The 19865-nt window shown below is 48.3% G+C and overlaps 8 protein-coding genes and 1 non-coding gene across 9 annotated transcripts; 3 read left to right on the top strand and 6 right to left on the bottom strand.

Annotated features, from left to right (window-relative positions):
- Nucleotides 1-1077: 1077 nt before the first annotated feature.
- BT62DRAFT_992612 (uncharacterized protein) lies at nucleotides 1078-2975 on the bottom strand. Its single transcript, XM_043190350.1, has one exon. It carries the CDS (start codon nucleotides 2888-2890, stop codon nucleotides 1181-1183), a length of 1710 nt encoding a protein of 569 aa, XP_043042081.1. The 5' UTR covers nucleotides 2891-2975; the 3' UTR covers nucleotides 1078-1180.
- A 72-nt stretch (nucleotides 2976-3047) lies between these two features.
- Nucleotides 3048-4521, bottom strand: BT62DRAFT_1003293 (uncharacterized protein; the record flags this gene model as incomplete). The annotated part of the gene is made up of 7 exons (XM_043176930.1): nucleotides 3048-3203; nucleotides 3249-3358; nucleotides 3406-3575; nucleotides 3637-3735; nucleotides 3792-3870; nucleotides 4205-4346; nucleotides 4399-4521. The coding sequence occupies 7 exons, from the start codon at nucleotides 4519-4521 to the stop codon at nucleotides 3048-3050; spliced, it is 879 nt and encodes a 292-aa protein (XP_043042080.1).
- A 1404-nt stretch (nucleotides 4522-5925) lies between these two features.
- BT62DRAFT_714018 (uncharacterized protein) lies at nucleotides 5926-7472 on the top strand. The gene is made up of 4 exons (XM_043181990.1): nucleotides 5926-6035; nucleotides 6093-6530; nucleotides 6581-7123; nucleotides 7177-7472. The coding sequence occupies exons 1-4, from the start codon at nucleotides 6011-6013 to the stop codon at nucleotides 7332-7334; spliced, it is 1164 nt and encodes a 387-aa protein (XP_043042079.1). The 5' UTR covers nucleotides 5926-6010; the 3' UTR covers nucleotides 7335-7472.
- Nucleotides 7175-9808, bottom strand: BT62DRAFT_929666 (uncharacterized protein). The gene is made up of 11 exons (XM_043185770.1): nucleotides 9621-9808; nucleotides 9298-9560; nucleotides 9144-9234; nucleotides 9000-9087; nucleotides 8755-8941; nucleotides 8363-8696; nucleotides 8214-8314; nucleotides 7936-8161; nucleotides 7746-7883; nucleotides 7635-7690; nucleotides 7175-7581 (listed from the first exon to the last, which is right to left on the bottom strand). The coding sequence occupies exons 1-11, from the start codon at nucleotides 9682-9684 to the stop codon at nucleotides 7498-7500; spliced, it is 1632 nt and encodes a 543-aa protein (XP_043042078.1). The 5' UTR covers nucleotides 9685-9808; the 3' UTR covers nucleotides 7175-7497.
- A 1420-nt stretch (nucleotides 9809-11228) lies between these two features.
- On the bottom strand, nucleotides 11229-12044 carry BT62DRAFT_918166 (uncharacterized protein; the record flags this gene model as incomplete). The annotated part of the gene is made up of 7 exons (XM_043184075.1): nucleotides 11229-11255; nucleotides 11306-11388; nucleotides 11446-11510; nucleotides 11563-11682; nucleotides 11743-11822; nucleotides 11878-11893; nucleotides 11953-12044. The coding sequence occupies 7 exons, from the start codon at nucleotides 12042-12044 to the stop codon at nucleotides 11229-11231; spliced, it is 483 nt and encodes a 160-aa protein (XP_043042077.1).
- A 184-nt stretch (nucleotides 12045-12228) lies between these two features.
- On the top strand, nucleotides 12229-13126 carry BT62DRAFT_1003288 (uncharacterized protein; the record flags this gene model as incomplete). Its single annotated transcript, XM_043176929.1, has 5 exons — nucleotides 12229-12332; nucleotides 12367-12467; nucleotides 12521-12627; nucleotides 12679-12967; nucleotides 13017-13126. 5 exons carry the CDS (start codon nucleotides 12229-12231, stop codon nucleotides 13124-13126), a joined length of 711 nt encoding a protein of 236 aa, XP_043042076.1.
- A 2259-nt stretch (nucleotides 13127-15385) lies between these two features.
- BT62DRAFT_t49 lies at nucleotides 15386-15470 on the bottom strand. Its single transcript has one exon. It is a non-coding gene; the product is annotated as a tRNA-Gly (tRNA).
- A 1139-nt stretch (nucleotides 15471-16609) lies between these two features.
- BT62DRAFT_713757 (GroES-like protein) lies at nucleotides 16610-18290 on the bottom strand. The gene is made up of 4 exons (XM_043181989.1): nucleotides 18256-18290; nucleotides 17280-18195; nucleotides 17079-17232; nucleotides 16610-17020 (listed from the first exon to the last, which is right to left on the bottom strand). Exons 2-4 carry the CDS (start codon nucleotides 18093-18095, stop codon nucleotides 16878-16880), a joined length of 1113 nt encoding a protein of 370 aa, XP_043042075.1. The 5' UTR covers nucleotides 18096-18195; nucleotides 18256-18290; the 3' UTR covers nucleotides 16610-16877.
- On the top strand, nucleotides 18218-19260 carry BT62DRAFT_929660 (NAD(P)-binding protein). The gene is made up of 2 exons (XM_043185769.1): nucleotides 18218-18839; nucleotides 18894-19260. Exons 1-2 carry the CDS (start codon nucleotides 18259-18261, stop codon nucleotides 19069-19071), a joined length of 759 nt encoding a protein of 252 aa, XP_043042074.1. The 5' UTR covers nucleotides 18218-18258; the 3' UTR covers nucleotides 19072-19260.
- The last annotated feature ends 605 nt before the right edge of the window (nucleotides 19261-19865 follow it).

Genomic DNA, 19865 nt, shown 5'->3' with positions numbered 1-19865 from the left:
ATTGTATTTGTGATTGTTTGGTTATTGTCTGACATACTGTTTGACAATCTAATGCCAACAATAGAACTCCTAACCTCTTTTAACCTCAACTATTCATTTCTGCCAGCTGAAGCAACCATCAAAACAATCCTCCATGGACTCCAGTTGTATCACACCTGTTTCAACCAATCCAAGATCAGGACAATGGTAATGATGATGAAGATGACCACTGATACACCAATACCCCTATTTCCATAGTGCTCATCTTATGTTCTCTCTAAAATCTCATTTATAAGAGGTCAAATCCTCTCTTTCTCTCCATCCCATTCAGATTTTTTCAATAGCTAATTAGGCAGCAGTCCAGGCTTGAGGTTCAGCAAATCTGTCCAAATCTGGGCCAAACCAGACCCCAGCCAGACTATGCAGTCATGGGTTATATACTGCAACTGATTATTTAAAATATGGCTCTACTGGTGCTATCTATGGAGTTCAGAAACTTATCTCTGCTGGAGAGATAAAGAACCTAACAAAAACCTTTACTACCTTATTATTGAGACTTTAACCAACATCTCAGACTCTTAGTATGAGCTGCACATCCTGATTGGTTCGGCAACGACCGCTATTACATAAGACGTTCGATCAAAACTCGTTAAAAAAAATTTTTTTAATCAACATCAACCACCAGTACCAAAGCTACGAGGCTCATTCCACACAGGACGCTATGTTCGTCTAGATTCATGAGCGGGCTAAGGTCTGAGTATTCCATTCCCCCACGATCGGCTCTAGCTGGGTCCAGTCATAATTGGCATGAGGCAGCGTACCAGAAACACGGTCTTCCCTTATCGTTCTGTTCTTTGTTGATCAGACGCCCAAAGATCCTTCAGAGGGGAGGGATATAGGTGTAAGAACCTTGAGATATGCGCCGGGGATTGGGCGTTCGACTATCGCCTTTGGCTCCTCGAACGTCCTTCAGTGCACTTCGTAGCCCGCAATCTGATTTTCAGTTGCGGAACTCGATTCAGACTACTCTGGGACTGGTGTTTGCGTTTTATACGCATATTTTTTGCTTTGCTTTATTCCTTTGTGGAATTGACCCTTATTATGCTATGCATTGTCACCGATGTCAATAACGGCTACCCTCAGTTTGTTGTATTTGTACATGGATGTTCCACCTGTAGTTGTGATAGCAAGTAGGAAATGATTACTGGAAAGCAATATCAATGACACCCAGCTCTCGGGACAATGCACCCATCTCTTCTGCAGTCACATTCGGACAACCCTCGACTCTCAGATACGTGATTGGCACTGGCTTCATGTGCGCCACACCACCAACACGCGAGGAAGGCAGAGGCCGTATTTTCCTCCCTTCAGGTAAAGGACGTATCTTTCGCTCTCCTCCCCAGGTACCGCGTCCTACAAGATTCCTCAACCTCACCAATCTTTCCAACAATCCCTTCTCCAAATCCTGGCAGGACCAAAACGACAGTCTCTCCAACTTAGAGCAGTATTTTACACCTTCGGTCCCCACGGCTTCTCGCATCAAGCTCTCTAACACACCCTTGACTCCCGTACAGGCGTCGAGCGAGAGCGAAACCAGAGCGGGCACGTACCCGAGCATTGCCTCGGCATTTGGAGTAAGCATATAATGCGATAACGTCAGATGAGTAAGCTGCGGCTGGCGTGGGTCACGGAAGAGGGATTCCATTCGGGGAAGAAGAGGGAGTGAATCTGACCGGATTCCTTCGAGCCTGAGGCGCTCGTCAGCATTGGTCAGTTCCAGCTTGCGTAACACGGGCAAGGCGAATTTGCGAAGGACAGAACCCATGGCGTCCTCATCTGTGCACTGGACGAGGAGCTCTTCGAGGAAGGGAAGGATGCAGACGTTGGTGCTTGGTTGGGAGATGTGATATCTAGGGTTGGGACTATCTATCCAGAGGTCGAGGCGTTGGACGGCAGTCACCTCTATGGCGGTAAAAAGTTGTAAAATGAGGACGTCACGGGGGTAACTCCATTCGATGCATCGGAGGGAAGGTAGCTTGATCGCCTGGATAACCGATGAGGGTGGTACGAAGGACGTATTCAGAAGGACGAGCTCCTCTAATCGCGGCATGAATGACAGAAAACTTGTAAAATCTGCGAGCGTTAGGCGAGCCGTTGGAGGATAACATATCGTTAGAGTCACGACATTTGTTAATAGGTGTTGGGAGAGAAAATGCAGAGGCACCTTAGTCAGGTTCAGGTGCGCAAGTGGGATGGAGTGCGTCGTATCTGAAGAAGGCTCAGTAATTAGCCCCAAGGGTACCGAGTTCTTGGTCATGACGCTGAGCGACAATGACCGAAGGTGGATGCAAGGGAGTTGGTTGATTATCGCCGCCAATTTCTGCACTGAACGAAATTCCGGAGCGTGCATCGTGCAACTGCGAATACGTTTGTGGTGATCATCGCAGGTTTCCAAATGAAGGGGAATGGCAGAGGGATCCGTATCGTGCTCATCCAGGACAACGTCGAGCAAGCAGTCGCGCGACCTTTCCAGCGCCAACGCGACGAGGTTACTGTTCCACCGGGTGCTGCGCGTTGATATGCATGTCCAAAGGCACGATGTTGTCAGCGCAACCTCACGCCACTTCTGGCAGACGTGAGTGAGGACGAAGGCGCTATTGTCGTCTTCGACGAAGAAGAGAAATACGTCGACGAGCAATTCCACTGGTAACCAGTTCACTGGGTGTCGCGACGCCTCCAATTCGAACTCCTTGACCTCAAGCGCACGCCGTCGAGCTGAAATGATCTCTTTATATGCCTGAAGTCCGTCGATGTGTTGCTGGAGCTCGGCTTCTTGGGTACGGAGTAGCTCCAACTGGGCAGTGACGACTGCGAGCTCTGTAGAGAGCGTCACGGCCTCTGGTCGAGACATTGCACCACAATACGTTCTGAAGGGCCGCCACTGTCGCTGAACTTGGTAGAAAGGAAGAAGTGATTGGAGATGGTCAGTGATCACGCCGCCACTAGCGTCAAATTTGCCGCGGCACCAGAGCAATCGAATTTTGTGCAATTGCAAGGAAGTATGTACATTACATGTCAACATTGTGTAGCAGAGAGAAAAGGCTTGCTATATGAGAGATTATGGACGCTTGCTTCCATGAAATAACTTCATCGAACTGGGCGTTATACATGCCGAGCAAAGGAGGCTGCACGTACCCAAGCTTCCAGTGCAGCTTTTTGCGCATCTGAAGCGCATTTGTTCAGTACCATTAATGCTGGAGTAAGCGCACCCTCTCATTGACTCGAAACAATGGGAAGACAGACAGTGACTCTCCAATCTCGGGAGAGGGAAGAAAGGCATTGGGTGATTCAAGTTCGCGACCGTCCTTGCACTGGCCGGCTAAGCAAAACATTGATAATTCAGAACTACCTAATCTGCCGTCGGACAGATAGCCTTGCACCACAATGAACTCGAAGATTCTGGAACTCTCTCAGACATCAGAGATGGAATCGGGATAATTTCTCGTGTGCATGTCGTCCGTCGTTTTCCAATCTCCTTAGATCTTGCCGTAGGGCCCTGGTCCAGAGCGTTGGTAGATTTCTCCGTATCATGTTCACTGTATGCAAAGTCATTTTCGTATGTTAGATTCAACTCATAGTGGAGGAGTAAGGACAAACACCGTGAAGCGATCCACTGAGCCGTTTATTCCGCAGCGTTCCAGCCTGTCTTTCGGGGCTCGTTCAAAATGCCGGCTAGAAGGGAAGCTGGGGCTGAGGCTGGGACCGGATGTTCGATTAAACCGTCAGATTGGGCTCCCAATGTAAGACGCCACAAATCCGGAAGACCTCGGCCAGAAGAGAGGTGTATCAACAAGGATGCGGCAAACCCGGATCGATACATCGAGGACAAGGCTAGACAAAGTTCAATTCTCTGGCAAAAGGTTTACGGACGACGGCGCCAATAAACCTTCCGCGAGGTCTGACATCGAAGTGAATGACAAAGAGGTATCCGATGGTAGTGAGAAAGCGCCTTTTAAAATTTGGAGCGTGATGGTGTTCTGTGTACACATTTGCATGTAACACTTAGCTGAAATGAACTTCGAAGAAGTTATTAAATCAGCTCCCGAATTATAGTAGGTCACCTCACCTCGAAAGTATGATGATTTGATTCTCTGGGACACGATATCCAGATACCGTTAGTCGTTAAAGATCTATGTCAGTACCTCAGGCTAGAATCAGTGCGAACCAGGAATCTGAGTTTGAGATTGTAGTTCCGCAGACCGCGTGTTCTCTTTGCTGAGTCGGGCCTTCAGTCCGACATCAGCATATACGTGACATTGCTGTTGGGTATGTTCCATGAGATGGGCTTCCTGGTTTGTTAAAAAATTCTTAAAATAAAATAACGGCATATCAGACTCGAATATACGGGGAAAGGAATACAACGAACGCACCGCAGGTTATGTTACACGACCGACGTCCCTCCGCGAGAACAATAGAAGGGTAGAGAGCTAAACTTGATGCCCATCTAGGCAATAACCGGTTGGGAGAATTTCGCGTGGACATGGTGCGTTTTCGCGGTTTCTTGGGTTTGGTGTGTTCGGGAAGAATGCGTGCGCGTATGGCTCCGTGAGATCTGGTGCATTTTAGACCAGAATGTTACAACACTTACTCTTCTGTAAAGGCCTAGCTGTACAGCCAGTATCATTTCTCTGTAACTCACATTAGAGGTAGCAGAATTGTCTGTAGCATGCGATAGGACCTTAGAAAAGGCTCCAGATGTCGTTCCGTAAGAGGAAAACAACAGCCAGGTCCAAATGCATCTCACTATCAATGAAATTTTGATGACGCTCCTCGCAGCACTTCACATTAAAAGATCAAATGCATGCGTCAAATAATAAACGCATGCGTTGAATGCGGTTACCAGGACCCACATCACAGGTGGTGCTTTCACTGTGTGACTGGTGGCGTAAAAGAGGCACGATTGAACAAGAGTTTATTTCGACGAAGTATGTATGTAAGACCTCGTGAGCATGCGTATGAAAAATAACGATAGTGAGAACATACAAATTGCAGATAGTAGCACAGTCCGACATTCCATCAATCCTGAAGTATTTCTTCTGTTATTCTTGAATAGAGCCAAGCATTGAAGACGACATTAACTGGTATCGGACAAAGCCGCGATATAGTGGCTGTGCAGTAGCATTCTTCTGTCCTCCTTATCTACATTGAAATACTGGCCTATCATATAGCTGGTTATCGTCTATATTTTGCTGTCGCCATAGGACTTCGCTTATATCAGTACCACCCTCAGTACCGTTCGGGCCCATCGTTTTCCAATGACCCAGGTTTACTAATGAACTGCTTGTTTTCACCTCCAGCATTCATGCATATGGACAGACCTCGTCTTTGATGTGATTAGGTCCTACAATGTCAATCTGAATACGCATTGACACCTTTCAATTATGACCCGTCTCAAGCGTTGTGCCGCACCGAAAGCATGGCATAGATCAGCATACCTGCAATTAAGTTATACGGACGCTTTCGAGAATGCCAGTTGCTTGGTAACGAGCAGACCGTTCCATTGGTAAGTTTCCCTATTCCCCGAAGTCTCCATGACTTTACTCACGGTCTGTACTTCCAGCCTTCCCACTGTTGACATTACATGGCTCACTGGTACGAGACAAACCGACCTAGACATTCTTATCAATCGTGCTAGGGCTAAACGTACCAAGGCACACGCGATGGAGCCTTTCCCTCTACATTGCACTCCCTTCGTGCTTGTTGGAGTATGTACTACTAACACCGAAGGTACCTACTCTCATGCTCGTAGTCATCTGCTCGCCGAATAGAGACCAAATGGCTCACTCTTTTCTGTGAACGTGTGCCAGGGTTTATATATCAGGATCGCTTCCAAAACCTGTCATCCACGTCCTAGTTCTTTCTCTGACGCCGCAGATATCTAGGTGAGATGTACACTTCACCGGTACGAGCCTAAATGTGCTGATAAAGAATCCCCAAGAATATTATACTTATTCTGTTTCAGTTCCTAAGCATGCCTCCTTCGAAGGCTTCCAATGGTACGCTATAATTATATTTTTTCTCCGCCGTTGCCATAGATTTCTTTTTGCTAACAGGACCACATATTTTGGACATGCTCTTTGCTGTCCTTCCTGTATGGGTCCACGATTACATTCGTGGTGACCAGCAATGCGGTTATATGAATCCAAGGTATCCAGTCTTCATTCACCGCCGAACGACCCCCTTTGATCCAAGCGGTGACATGAACGAAGGCCGTGATAAGGACGGCTCCGACGCCGATGATGACGCAAAGGGTTCGAACAATTCTAACGGTTCGAATGGATCAAAAGGGTCCACGTCGAATAACAGCACAACTAATAGCCAAACGGCCAACCCGTTCACCACCGGGAGCGACATTTTCTGCCAATTCTGCGTCGCTGACAATGACGCGAGGGTGCTTTACAATGGTCCCTGGTCTCTCGATGGTGCAGGACCGTCAAATACGACTCACAGCACTTCCACTGCGGGCTCAACGGTTTCCTTAAGCTTCAACGGTACGTCATCCGGTTTTCCGGCTTACAACTCAGGGCCTTAATGTCCACAGGAAGCGGAATAATCGTTTTTGGAGCCGTGCCATCCAGTAGTACATCTTCGAATCCTCCCACAACATCCTTCACTGTCGACGCCGCGGCCCCTTTCGTTACCACAGAGCCGCAACTCGACCAAACTTACCTCAATCAGCCCTTATTTGTGGCATCTGAGTTGTCAGAGAAAGAGCACAAAATCGTCATCAACGTGACAGACGCGGGGTCTGCTTCTCCTTTCATTCTTGACTATTTCTTCATATCTCCCCATCCAAACAGTACCTCAAATACTGAGGCAACCATCTCTTTCGCTCCCACACCATCTGCGAGTGTTTCCACTTTTCCTTCTGCCATTAAATCAACCACTTCCTCTGCCAATAATGTATCTTCTGTGACCACCGCTTCCCCCGCTATTATCAAAATCCTTGCGGCCTTGCTGGGTGTCATGTTTCTTATTATCACCCTCCTCATTGCCTTGCTCGTCGTCTACATCAGAAAATCCAAGGTTCGGCACGCGCGCTCTGCCTCAGCTCGGAGTTTCAAGAGTCACACGAGTCAGCAAGGTATGTACAGAACTCCGTCCATACGTACAAGCCAAAACTAATCTATTTTGCAGGAACACTACTAACGACGACAGAATCTATCATAAGGAATTTCACTCCCAGCCTGATCTGGTCCTATTCTCGAAGTGAGGCTGGATCCGGGACTGTTCCTTCTCCCGTGCTTCCAAAGTCGCAACAGTCGGAGGCTCGATCGGTGTGGTCTGCAGCTTGAAGACATCTTGGGTGGAGGATTGCACAAGGCTCTATATCACCTGTTGTATTCAATCCAAATTATATATAATTACCCCATACGCTAGGTCTACAAGTGGAAGATGAATGCCAAAAAAAGAAAACCAGTGGAGAGCATAGCATCAAAGCAAATACGAATAAAAATTTTAAGGGGTCCACATCTTGCTTTGTACCCGCTTGTAAACGTCATCGTCATTCGGTTCCCGAAGCTCCGGCGAGCGATCGACGCCCTGAAAATAAATATCAGCTTGATGTGCATCAGCAAAAAAATTGAAGCACTGACCGCTTTCTGAGCAGCACGAATAACATCCTTAGCAATGTTTGCACTAATTTCACGAACTTTGACGACCATCAATACTGATCAACAAGCAGACATGATAGGCAGCAAACTTACTCCTCTCAATCCTGGGGTACAACAATCCGGCATCATGTTCCTCGGGCGTCAATGACTCTGCTAATCCGAGAGATGCGGCCTCAACCATCGTGTCTGTCACACTCTTTGCCCTCGAGAGGATTGACCCCAAACCCAAACCTGCAAGAGATATTAGGATCACTGAAATGAAACGAATCATGACGACACTGACCAGGGAAGATGTACATGTTGTTGCCTTGTCCTGGGTATAAAGTCTTGCCGTTGTACTCGATAGGATCGAAAGGGGAGCCCGATGCAAACAGTACGTTGCCGTTGGAGTTCTCCACAGCATCACTGAACGTGCATTCGGATAGACGGACTGGGTTAGACAGAGGGAAGATGATGGGACGAGCGTTGAGCGCGCTCATTGCTCGGATAACTTCCGCGTTGAAAGCATTCTGTTCTGACGTTAGTGACCCTAATATCTAGAATATAGGAGTAGATTCTCACAGATATCGTTGAAAGACCCAGTAAAGCGGTGGGTTTCACATAGTCAATAATATCAAGGAGGTTCTTCATAGGCGGGCCTTCATAGTCCTTACGCGAGAAGTCTACCAGAAGGGGTCAGCGTCATCCATGCAGCCCGGAAACAGGCATACATTTCTTGTGCTCCGCCAGTTTGCCACGAGCATCATATACAAGGCCCTGTGAGTCAACCAACCAAACACGTTCCCGTGCCTCGTCGACCGACAGGCCTTGTATCGTGAAGAAACTCATGAGCTGCGAAGCAACACCGACACCGGCCGACCCCGCGCCGAAGAACAGAATCCGATGGCTGCTCAACGGGCGCCCGGACACCGCAGATGAGATCTTGGCGGCGTTGAGGAATCCACTGAGCACGACAGCTCCTGTTCCTTGAATGTCATCGTTGAAAACGGGATATTTGTTCCGATACCGCTCAAGGTACGCGAATGCATGGTCCGTGGAAAAGTCCTAATTAGAATAAGAATCATGAGTCATCCGGATAACGGAAATGCGGAGCGCAGCTCACCTCGAATTGAACCATCAATTTCGGGAAGGCGACGGACATCTCGTCCATGAATTCGTCCATGAATTCTGTCATCTCATTGTCGGGCACGCGCCTTTCGCGGAGGCCCAGGTATAGCGGATCATCCAGATAAGCTTGATTGTTTGTTCCAAGATCAAGACATATGGGAATGGTTGATGTGGGACGAATTCTAAATCACATCCGCATGAGCGTCTGGAAAAACTAAACTTGGCTGGAAAAATGCTCACCCGGCGCCAGCAATGTAGAGAGAGAGCTTTCCGATGGAAATAGGCATACCATTGATACCAAGGTCACCCAGGCCGAGAATACGAGAGCCTATCACGTAATGCCGGTGAATAGAGCTCAGCGACTGGAGACAACGAGGCTCTTACCATCAGTGACGACGCTGATTCTGGCCTCATCGACTCGAGGCCAATTGGAAATGACAGATTTGATATTGCCCTTGTCCTTGATGGACACATACTGGACAACAGCGCGTCTTATTCAGCACGCGCGATAGATGGAAATGAGTCAATTGCAACGTACTAAGCCTTCGGGACGCCTGTAGATGTGCGAGTACTGCAGACAAGCGTCGCCGACGGTTGGGGTATAGATGATGGGCGTGAATTCTGACATGTTGGCGAGACAGAGCTTGTAGAACATGGCGGGATCCTGCTCCTTGAGCATGGAGAGGTAGATGTACTTTTCGATGCCCTTATCCTTGGAGCGCAGCTGGGCAAGACAGCGAAGCGCGTGGACGGCGTCGTCGAGGGCGGGGGGTGTCAGACCATGCTTGGGTCCTGCGGGAGCTAGGGAACGCCTTGTAATTAGTACAGGGCGACGAGTAGCGGTAAGAATGGCCCGCATACACTGGGAGGCTGCCTTGAGCTTCTGAGCGCCCCCGGACACGTAGGGAGTGAGAACGATGGTCATGGCGGCAGGATGGAAGGAGAAAGAATGGAAGAATGGGATAGCAATAACACGAAAAGGCTGGCATTTATATATATAGGGTAGCGGTAGAATCCGGGATGTCTGGGAATGGGAGAGCGGAATAGGATCGGGCTCGCCTTGCAATTTGGGGCAGTCTGTTTAGCGAATCATATGTCACGCCCCCGTCCCTTACTACTTGTTTCAAAAATAGCCCTGGGCCTGGTGCGCCTATTTTTTCTACGAGTCTACGAGGTCGCCAGGGTAATGTGCTCGACCGTAGTAGAACAGCCGATATATACATGTGTATGATAGAACGCCACCTCGTCCGCAGCTCGAGTGTGCTGTCGAGCATCGAGGCCGCTGAGCCAATCACCGAACGATTTTTTCGCCCGGGTACACCGAACCAGATCTTTGGCTTTATTTGTTTTCCTTCTAGATGTAACAGGTGTCAACATGCACCGACATTTTCATCCTACTATTATGCGTATTATAATTTTGACGCACACGACCTGTGTTTCTCGGGGCCATTCACTCGCGGACTCCGAGAGGCGCCAGATGAGTGTGCCTTGTGTGGGGTAATGATGCCTCTACCCCAATGAATGCAGTCTGGGGCAATTTCATATTATTCACTCTTTTTACTTGTATTGATTCTCTCTCTCCTTTTTTTTCTCAATTCTCGGACCACATCGATCAATTTTTCAGTGATCTCTGTGGGGCAAAGGTGTGTCCTGTGGGCTTTTTTCCCGCCTAGTATGTTTCATCATTATTCTTCAAGGTTCAGGTGATGGACGGCTACTTTCTCTTCCGTCTCTCACCAGACGTCGCTGTCAATGTAAATCTTCTATTCGTCTGATTGAAAGGAATCATACTCCAACCAGTGGAGCGCATACATTATCGGGGGAAATCGGAGTTCCGTCCTCCAAGCCCATCATACTTAGACATCGTCTTTTCTCTGGGAATTACACACGGATATACCAAAGCATCCACTCGCTCTTCCGCTACGCCCGTTTTGGTGATCTTGTAATCTCTAGAGGAACTCCGTTTTGTGCTCTTCTGTCCGAGCGCCATCGCCATTGCGGGTACTTACGCCCCACCTGTATTCCGGCTATTTTAGTCTGCACTGAGGATACGTGGATGTTTGGCGTGAAAAGTGACTGCTCCGGTTAGCTCCCCATGCAGGTCTCTCCGCGTTCCCAAACCCACTTAGCAGAAAAACGCTCCGGTAGCGAATCACAATGTGACGAGAATCGGAACATATCGTGTTTTCCCTTATCTTCTCCCATTGAACCGTGTATAAGGCGGCGTTGCTATTCCACATTGCGATTAGCTCCCATATTGATTCCTTTTCAGCTCTTTTCTTGCAGATCAGAGTATAGTTCCTGCGGTCCAGACCACCAATTTCAACAGTGTCGATCAATCAACGTTGAAAATAAATCAGCCTTTCCATTTATGTAAAGAGTAATAAAAACCATGTATCGGTCAGGGTAGGAATAATTCGTGTCGCCGCTAAATAAACGATAATCATAGAGAAGTCCCAGGATTTGTGTTCAGCAGAAAGTAACAGTTAGTCCGACCTGAAAACCGATCAAGATAGGGAACATGTCAGTTAACAGGTATCGCTCACATTATCAGCTTCGCACTGTACTTGGGCCCCGTAGTCGGTAGTGACGTGGAAAGCGCTCGTACTTGCACAGTTGGCGCTGGAGCCTGTAAACATATTAAGACCCCCTTGAACGACAAAGTTGGAGCTATGGTCAGACGCACAAGACTTTCCCTGGCCGTCACATCCGTTGAAGTACGAAAATGCGGCTGCCACGCTGAAGGTATGACTATGTGGAATACATCAGCCATCGTGATCGAAAATGACCAGTAGTTCCTCACGGAGAAATAAGTGAAATGTCTGCACTGGATCCAGCTCCGGCTGAGGTAGGATTTTTCAAAGTCAACTCTACAAGGGTACATCCTGAACCCTGAAAGCCGCAAGCATCTGTGTTGAGCCAGCTAAATGTGATGACTCAAATGAGATCTGTATCTCAAGCAATACACGAAAGAGAAACTCACGCGATAGCAGCTTCAAATGCCCCACTTGCGGTGTAGTCACCGCCGGTAGACAAGGTCTTGAAGTTTTGACTGAGGGTAGGCTATGCAACAAGGATCAAATATAATTTGTCGTAGCGAATGAAGACGATAACATACAGTTCCGTAGCCGCACCTGGAAGAGAGAAGGTCGATCAGCGTTCCGAGTCGACCGTCACCTAGGAACATACTGACTTGTTAACAAATTTAACGGTATGCGACTCTGCGTGGGCCAGGGTAGTATAGACAAAGACGACAGCAGCAAGAGAGATGATCTGGGAGAACATGTCCGTAAGAGAAAATAAGGCAGGGCACGATGAAGCTTTTGCTAAAGAGACGCATCCTTTTATACTGTAGAGAGAGACCGTCCCACTAGCGGATAACTACCACAAGGTCCCATTATCACACTGATAATTTTGAAACGTTGTGAATGCGACAGCAAACCAATTGAGAAACCAGGGCCCTGCCCAAATGGGATGGCAGCTCTATGGGAATCGAACAAACTTTGTCGTGAAACGACAGCGGCGCATGTTAATACCCCGGTGCAAGCGCGAGAGCATGGCGCGATCCCACTCGTGATCTCATAGTTTTGATGGCGGCTCGAGGCAGTTTTTGGAATACGCTGATTGACTCCTCGAACCACAATAAGTTTGAAGCGACATATAACATCGCAGATTCATCTAGAGAGAAGCCTGGTCATGGACATCTCAGTCGGCGAGCATGATGATTACTACTTACCGACGGCTCAACGGGAATCAAACAGGATGCAGGCCTGATACACGCATGATACAGTCCCGTATCTTGATGGCGGCCCGAGGCGCATCATGCTCCCCTTGCAACGACAGTAACAGGGCAGATCCATCTAGAGAGGTCTGGTCAATAACATTTCATTGAGTGAGCATATGCACCTACCTCACGTAGCCTGCTGAGGTCGTCACAAACCAGCCACGGCCATTTTTATGCAGAGGGGCCGACAGAAGAAACCACGACATTCGTTATATTCTCCGATTTATCGATTTTCTCTCTAAAAGTTGCTGGTTAGCCAGCAAGTGTATGCTTACGGTAAATGCCGGTCGTCACTTGCCATCACTGTATCACTCTCATTGCCTTCCGGGTGGACCATCACGATTACTTGAGTGTCAAGATGCTACGCAAGTGTTGGGCATCATGCCAGCGTTTCGCTTGCCAGTGGACATTCGGATCAATGGAGGTGCGTGTACTTGTTGTCTCAAGCGCGTTTGCACTGCTCACTGTTTCAGGAGTAAGGAACGAGAGCGTGAGCCAGTATTTTTCCGTTAAGGTCTTTTCAATACAAGCTTTCGCTGCGCCAACTGAAGAGACACGAGATAATCATGAAGAATGCGGGTAATTATCTGGGATCGCCACCTGTCGCTATTAATTACTGGAGCGTGGTGTTAGTAGAACCTTTCAGTCATCGTCTTTGTCATGGACCTTTGCGGGGCACGTCTTACTCTGTCGCAACTCACCGGCCACCAGGAAACGAAGACACAACTGCCCATGTTCGTGCGGCACAAGCTTTTCTATGACATGTGGCTCGCTGTCGACTTCCTTCACTTTGATTGTAGTCTCATCAACGGAGGGGTGTCGCGTCGCATGTTTTCCGGGAAGTTGCTTTCAATCTCTTGTAGATATCAAAGGAGACGACGTATTGGCGGACAATGAAATGAGCGACGGCTAAACAAAGGGGACAAGGAACCCATCAAGTACGGCGAATCAACAATGTTTCGTGACAACTTGTACATCCCCCATTTCAACGACACCTCCAATGTGCACCACACGGTGCAGCTACCCAAAACAATGCCATTATGCCCCCCCTTAAATCCTTATATGAGCTTCAAACTTTGCAATTTCGGGACCTGTAAGTGTCTTGTCTTCCTCTTCTTTATGCATCTTATCACCCCCGCAGGCCACCCCATTCCCAAAGACTGTTAGACTGTATAATTCGGCCACCTCTGCTAGTTCATCTCGGGTAAACAAGCGTAAACTAATCTACCTCGGTACCTCGTAAGGAAATAGAATGAAAGTAAAGTAAAGAAAATACGGCGAAAGAAAGGAGTGATGAGCAAGTGTATAGAGAGGATACCGCAAGTAAGCACATTGGTCCGGTCATACTCCCTTTCTAGAGTTCGTTCTGAGTTTTCCTTTTTTTGGGACGAGAAGATCGACGTTTGGGCACTGGGCTCTGTAGGGAGCTCCATCAGCTTTATATCCACCTGAGCTCACTCACGCACAGTTCAGACGATTGAGGTCTTGACATATAGACCCGCATTCCTGATAAAGAGACGGTCCTGGGCATTGTACTTTTCTACCTCTTCCTTGCGCCTGCTTGTTTTCGAACATTTGGAATCTGTTGAAATGGCGCGGAGATGGTAAGGTTCCCTTGATGGGTGACTGAAGCGTCGCCCAAGGGTAAGGTGCTGACGGTGCGTTCCTGTACCGCATCTGAAACTGATGTATTACGTGTCCCCGAAGACGCTGAAATCGGGTCTTAGAATCTATGCTCCCGGAGATGCTTATACAATCCAAGAATCCAATGGACGGCAAATACGATAGCGACAGAGATCATAGGCCACCAATTGCTGTCTACCCCTGCCCTCTTCATTGCTGTAGGGTATCATTGAACAGTGCTCTACATTGGATCATGAGGGGAAGCTTGGTGGGAAAGAATTGGTCTGACATACACTTATTCGTCCATGGGTGCGGTGGAGGGCGCGATTCATTGTCTAACTTCGAACCAGGGTGCCTTTCGTCAGTAAGCAAAGGCGTTGTTTTCGGTGCGTGCTGGTGACTTTGAAATTTGAAAGCCCAGGACACATGTCTGTAGGGACCATGTTTCGTAGATTCATGGGCCGGACTCATCAACTTCCAAGGTAGAGAGACACTGCAAAGCCGCTGAGATATTTCCAACGCAAGGCAGAAACCCATCTTTGAGTTGGAAGATACTTCAAAGACTCAGTTTTACACCATTGTTTCTCCCTTTCTAAGTATGGCATAGAAATTTCTGCTCGCCAGACCTAACGATCAGGAAATAGACAAAGACTACAACCTCAATTGCATTAAATAAATCGAGATGGACAATTTAATGATCGTTGATATCCATCGCAACAAAGAATACAAATCGATTGAGTTACAAGTAGACTCTTTACTTAGTCTTCACTAAGGAGTTTCACGAGTCACAACTTGAAGTTCATTCTAGGGCAGCGTACGAAACCTAGGTTTCGATACACCGAGGTGAATTACCGGAAAGTTACGGTATATTACTGGTGACTTTCCCCTTCCTCGCTATGTGTCATGTGACTCTGCATGGGCAGTAATTTGTGCTATTATATACATTTTGTTACGAATCAAAAGCATAGATATGTTTTGGTTTCCGGAAAGACCAACAAAGTGTACAAAAACACAAAGACGAGTGTCGAAAAGAATATCCGTAGTCATGTGACTTCGCACGTGACAAGCAACGGTAAATTGTTGTATATCAAAACCAACCCCCCCTTGAGGCAGGGGTCAGTATAAAACCATACCATACCCCTCTCCCCCTGGAGGTTTCGTGCGCAACCCTAGTTCATTCTCAGGAGTTAAAACTTAAGAATGGGGGAAAAAATACCGATGCATTAATGGGGAATCGAACCCCCGGCGGGTCGAGTTATTCTCTTAAATGGCAACGACCCAGGTTACCACTACCCCATTAATGCTTGGGTTATTGCGATCGCAGTTCTTATGAAAATATATTTTGTATGCTCCGACTGCGTTCCCTTCCTTGATTCCCTTTCCTCGTTTCAACTTGTTTAGCAGGAAAATCTGTCAAGAAACTGTAGATGTGGAATGCCATCGCAAATAATATCGATAGTGCTGACCTTATCTTCGTTGCCGTGCTACAAGTACTATGTCGTAAACACTTCGGAATCGTCGAGTTATGCATATGGTTCGGCATCTGGCCTTCAGCCCTGGCTACTGGCGCTGGCCCGGACAAGCACCTCATCCAACGGTGAACACTTCACGTCACATCGCCGAACAGGAGCCAGTCCCCATCTTACAGCGCCTCGAGTGTCAAAGGGATCTCCAGCAGGTCTCCGGTTTGGCGAGGTTACTGTGACCTGGACAATAAAGCCATCCTTAGATGTCATTCAAGAGCAGATGGGCTAGAACATACCCGTCTCTGAAGCCGACAGCGATTGGGATGATGGTGACGATTGCCGTATTTCTGTATTTCTTGTTGCTCAACTTCACACTAGACTTGGCTAGGCTCGGGTCCCGGGTCTCTCTTCTTCGCCCGGTTGTAACAAAGCGCGAAATTTTCTTGAAGCGTTTCTCATGACTGTCAGCTATATCCTCGGGATTTTGATGTTTGGACGGCGGTCTATATGGCAGCGCTCAATTAGCAATATTGCACTGATAGTGCTTGGCGTAGGGCCTTTAAATGACGGAATACCTTTTGGTGCGAAGCTCCAGTGGCGTGCCTCAAGGACATGCGGCTTCAATCCTTTGCTCGTAATCATATATTGGACAAAAAGAACCTCCTACTGGATCGAAGCGTCGTTAATTGTTTCATGAATTCATTATCTCACAGTAATTTTTTTATTAGACGCTCTAGCCTGTCCCCGGAAATGTCCTTGGGATAACGACAATTCGTCCTCGCAACTTCGGAAGTGTATCCGGACAACCCATTCGCTTCCACATGTTTAATAATATGTTCATACAGCTCGACATATTCGTGTCCTTTCTGTGATATCCCTGCATATGTGCATAGGGAGTCAAGCGGCTGAACCACGGATTTTCTCCAGGTCTGTAGCTGAACATTCTATTTCTCGGTTTCGCTGACCGTCGCACAACACAGGTGGCAGATGTCATGTTGCCTAAACTCTGGCCGTATGCAAGCCGTATGACAGTGATCTGACGCCGGATATATTCCTACGACCCGAAATTGGATTTTCTCCTTTAAATTTCTAAGTGGTATACATTCGATAAATAAATCCATCCGAATCGTCGACGAAGGCTACAGCACAAAAATGAACGACTCTATATCCGACCCCGCATCGATCGGTCGATCATTCATCTCTCTCCGCACAAGACTTTACACGGTCCATGCTCTCAGCATCTAATTAATTGCCACCAACAATAACCTTGATGACCAACTTGCCCTTCTCGTCCCTCCCCTTGGCCATGGCCTCAAATGCTCCTTTTACGGCGTCGGCGTTGAACGGTACACGATGAGTGATGAGGTCTGTTATCGGCGGTAGCGTGTCTACAATTTTCAAGCTTCAGTTACGTCAACTCATCCCAGAATAAATTTCAAAACACACCGCCAGCAAGTAGTTCGAGGGCCTCCTTATACGTGTCTGCGTATCGGAAACTTCCAATTATATCTACTTCTCGGGTGGCTGCGTTGCTGATGGGGATGAAGGCACTTGGCGCTCCCATTCCGATGAGAAGGACCTTTCCTCCGGTTTTCGTGCTCTACTCGACGTAAGCATGTAATAAAACATGCACGGGAAGGGACTCACGAAAACAGCCATTTGTATGCATGGTTCAGCACCCGTGCATTCAAATACGATGTCGTATCCGCCCCCGAATACCAGTGCCTGCGATCTACTCCGCTCAAGTCCGTCTAATCCCTTCATAGGCGTCGGCGGAGGTAGGCAGAATACCTTTCCCACAAGACCGTGATCTTTCGCAAACGCCAGTCGTTCACGATTGATGTCAACCATGGCAATGGATTCGCTCGGAATCCCTCTAGAACGCGCCAAACCAGCGGCGAGCATACCGATTGCTCCTGCACCGAACACCAATACTCTTTGGGTATGGTGGGTAAGCCTTGCTCGTCTTGAAGCATGTAAAAGGACAGATAATGGCTCTGCTAGTGCACCCTGCTCACAAGAAACGCCTGGAGGTAGCGCGTGCACTCGCTTCGCAGGATGGTTGATCTTCGTCTGCATTGTGCCGTCCAGATGCGGGAATGTCTTCGCGCTGCTGCGAAAGCGCATTCTTTCGCACAAGTTATACCTATTGGTCCTACACCACTCGCAAGATTCGCAAGGAATACCCGCCTCAATGGCGACGTACTGCCCTGGGTGGAAGTCTGTGACGAAGGGACCAACGGCAGTTATTACGCCTGCAGATTCATGTCCTAGAACAAGAGGCGCCTGAAGAGCGAAGGCTCCGTTACGAGCATGGAGGTAATAATGGAGGTCGGAGCCGCACAGACCAGTTGACAGGACAGCGATCTGTACGTGGTGAGGGGGAGGAGGAGGAAGCAGTCGACGACTGAGTCGAAGGTCGCGGGGAGCGTGTAGCACAAGGGAAGAAATCATTCCGTCCATTTTAGAGGGAGTGTAGAATGGTTCGGAAGGGTCTGGATAGGACGCACTCGTGCTGGGTCTTATGTACTACTGCTGTCCGGATCTTCGGGCCGTTCCTAAGCTTTAAAAGAGTGCTTTGGTCCCTATTTATTGCATTTCCACCCCCAAATCTGATACGTACAGAATGTTCTCTCTCCAAGGCAAGACTGCCCTTATCACAGGAGGGTCTCGCGGCATTGGGTCCGCATGCGCCATTGCGCTAGCCAAAGCTGGTGCACACGTTTGCTTCGTCCTTCGTCCCACAACGATGACATCTCCCACCATCAATGCTTTGAAGGAGCTCCATCTCCCTTATACAACCGTTTCGTGCGATCTCGACGACCTTCCTGGCGTGCGAACCCTTTTCAGCCGGGCTCTAGATACTGTTCCCTCGCACGAGATACACATCCTCGTCAATTGCGCTGGAATCCAACGACGGTCCCCCGCAGTTTCGTTCTCAGAAGAAGATTGGGATGCGGTCATTACCGTCAATCTCAAGTCGGTCTGGCTTCTCTGTCAGGCGGCCGGCCAGCACATGGTTCCCCTGAAGAGAGGCAAGATCATCAATTTCGCGAGCCTACTCACCTTCCAAGGAGGACTGACAGTCCCGGCGTATGCAGCAGCCAAGGGAGCGGTTGGGCAGCTCACAAAGGCCTTGAGCAATGAATGGAGTAGTGCGAATGTACAGGTTAATGCAATTGCTCCTGGATACATTGAGACTGATATGTGTGTCAATTTTCCGTCTTGAATGGGACCACTGATCGCCTGGTTTTCGAACAGGAATGAGGCGCTACTTTCCTCGCCGACGCGATTACCGCAGATATCTGAACGAATTCCCGCTGGTAGATGGGGAAAGCCCGAAGATCTGACAGGACCCTGTGTATTCTTGGCAAGTGACGCCAGCAGCTATATTTGCGGCGAGATTTTGACCGTAGATGGAGGGTGGATGGCGCGGTAATAGAAGGGAAGCCGAAGCAATGATTAGAACGTGGCCATACATTGTTAGCTGAGAAACCGAGACCGTAATGAACAGTGAACGGAGACTAGTGTCATCTGGATGAAAGTATGAACTCCGTGATACTCGCTGTCCTGCTCAAGTACGATACGCTCTTTATCCGCGTATTACACGTCGATTTCACTTTTAACGCGTGTACTTCACTTCTTCATTTCACTCCTAAGTTATTTTTTACTCGTCAATTGTCAATTCCGCCAGCGCTGCGGCAACTCGAAACCCCTAGTAGCAAAAGCTGAAATGAGGCTTTACGGATCTCAAATCATCGGACCGCACCCCGAGTTAACCGCATCATAACCTTACTATCAGCTGATGTGTCAGTAGTGGTGATAACTGTGTTTGACCTGCTTAAAGAGCGGAAGAGGGAATGGAGGAGAACTGTGGAGAACTATTTCTGATCGGAGAACATATGGCTGCGGGCCGTAATCCCGAGAACGTAAGTCACGCCGGCCCGCTACACTCCGCTCCAAGATCGGTCCGAAAATCCGAATTGGACGCGAATTGTAGTGTGACCGGGAGCATTATCATTTAGGCCCCTTATCATTATGTACTGTCAAATTTGAAGCGAGAGGCGCATGAGGATAAACAGGAACATCAGGGTCTTTCGGGACCGCAAGGTTCGTTGGTCCGATGGAAATGGAAGGAAGAAAATAGGAAGGAAAACGTTGAAATTGAAACAGGATCTAGTCGCGGTCACGGAAGACTCCCACAATTAAAGAAGACCATAGATGTCAAGAAGC

Source organism: Guyanagaster necrorhizus, assembly GCF_019112545.1.
Source record: "Guyanagaster necrorhizus MCA 3950 unplaced genomic scaffold BT62scaffold_7, whole genome shotgun sequence".
Taxonomy (NCBI): domain Eukaryota; kingdom Fungi; phylum Basidiomycota; class Agaricomycetes; order Agaricales; family Physalacriaceae; genus Guyanagaster; species Guyanagaster necrorhizus.
The sequence above is the reverse complement of the archived record's forward strand: the minus strand, read 5'-3'. Positions and strand labels throughout refer to the sequence as shown.

Excerpts from the sequence above, each read along its gene's own strand:
- BT62DRAFT_929660 (XM_043185769.1), top strand. The coding sequence starts at position 18,259 with ATGTTCTCTCTCCAAGGCAAGACTGCCCTTATCACAGGAGGGTCTCGC. Across the intron at positions 18,840-18,893 it reads GGATACATTGAGACTGATAT|GAATGAGGCGCTACTTTCCT; the intron begins GTGTGTCAATTT and ends GTTTTCGAACAG.
- BT62DRAFT_713757 (XM_043181989.1), bottom strand. The coding sequence starts at position 18,095 with ATGGACGGAATGATTTCTTCCCTTGTGCTACACGCTCCCCGCGACCTT. Across the intron at positions 17,233-17,279 it reads GCATACAAATGGCTGTTTTC|AGCACGAAAACCGGAGGAAA; the intron begins GTGAGTCCCTTC and ends TACGTCGAGTAG. Across the intron at positions 17,021-17,078 it reads CCTCGAACTACTTGCTGGCG|ACACGCTACCGCCGATAACA; the intron begins GTGTGTTTTGAA and ends TGAAAATTGTAG.
- BT62DRAFT_714018 (XM_043181990.1), top strand. The coding sequence starts at position 6,011 with ATGCCTCCTTCGAAGGCTTCCAATG. Across the intron at positions 6,036-6,092 it reads TCCTTCGAAGGCTTCCAATG|GACCACATATTTTGGACATG; the intron begins GTACGCTATAAT and ends TTTTGCTAACAG. Across the intron at positions 7,124-7,176 it reads GAGTCACACGAGTCAGCAAG|GAACACTACTAACGACGACA; the intron begins GTATGTACAGAA and ends TCTATTTTGCAG.
- BT62DRAFT_992612 (XM_043190350.1), bottom strand. The coding sequence starts at position 2,890 with ATGTCTCGACCAGAGGCCGTGACGCTCTCTACAGAGCTCGCAGTCGTC.
- BT62DRAFT_929666 (XM_043185770.1), bottom strand. The coding sequence starts at position 9,684 with ATGACCATCGTTCTCACTCCCTACGTGTCCGGGGGCGCTCAGAAGCTC. Across the intron at positions 9,235-9,297 it reads ACAGGCGTCCCGAAGGCTTA|TATGTGTCCATCAAGGACAA; the intron begins GTACGTTGCAAT and ends GCTGTTGTCCAG. Across the intron at positions 7,582-7,634 it reads TTCGTGCTGCTCAGAAAGCG|GGCGTCGATCGCTCGCCGGA; the intron begins GTCAGTGCTTCA and ends ATTTATTTTCAG.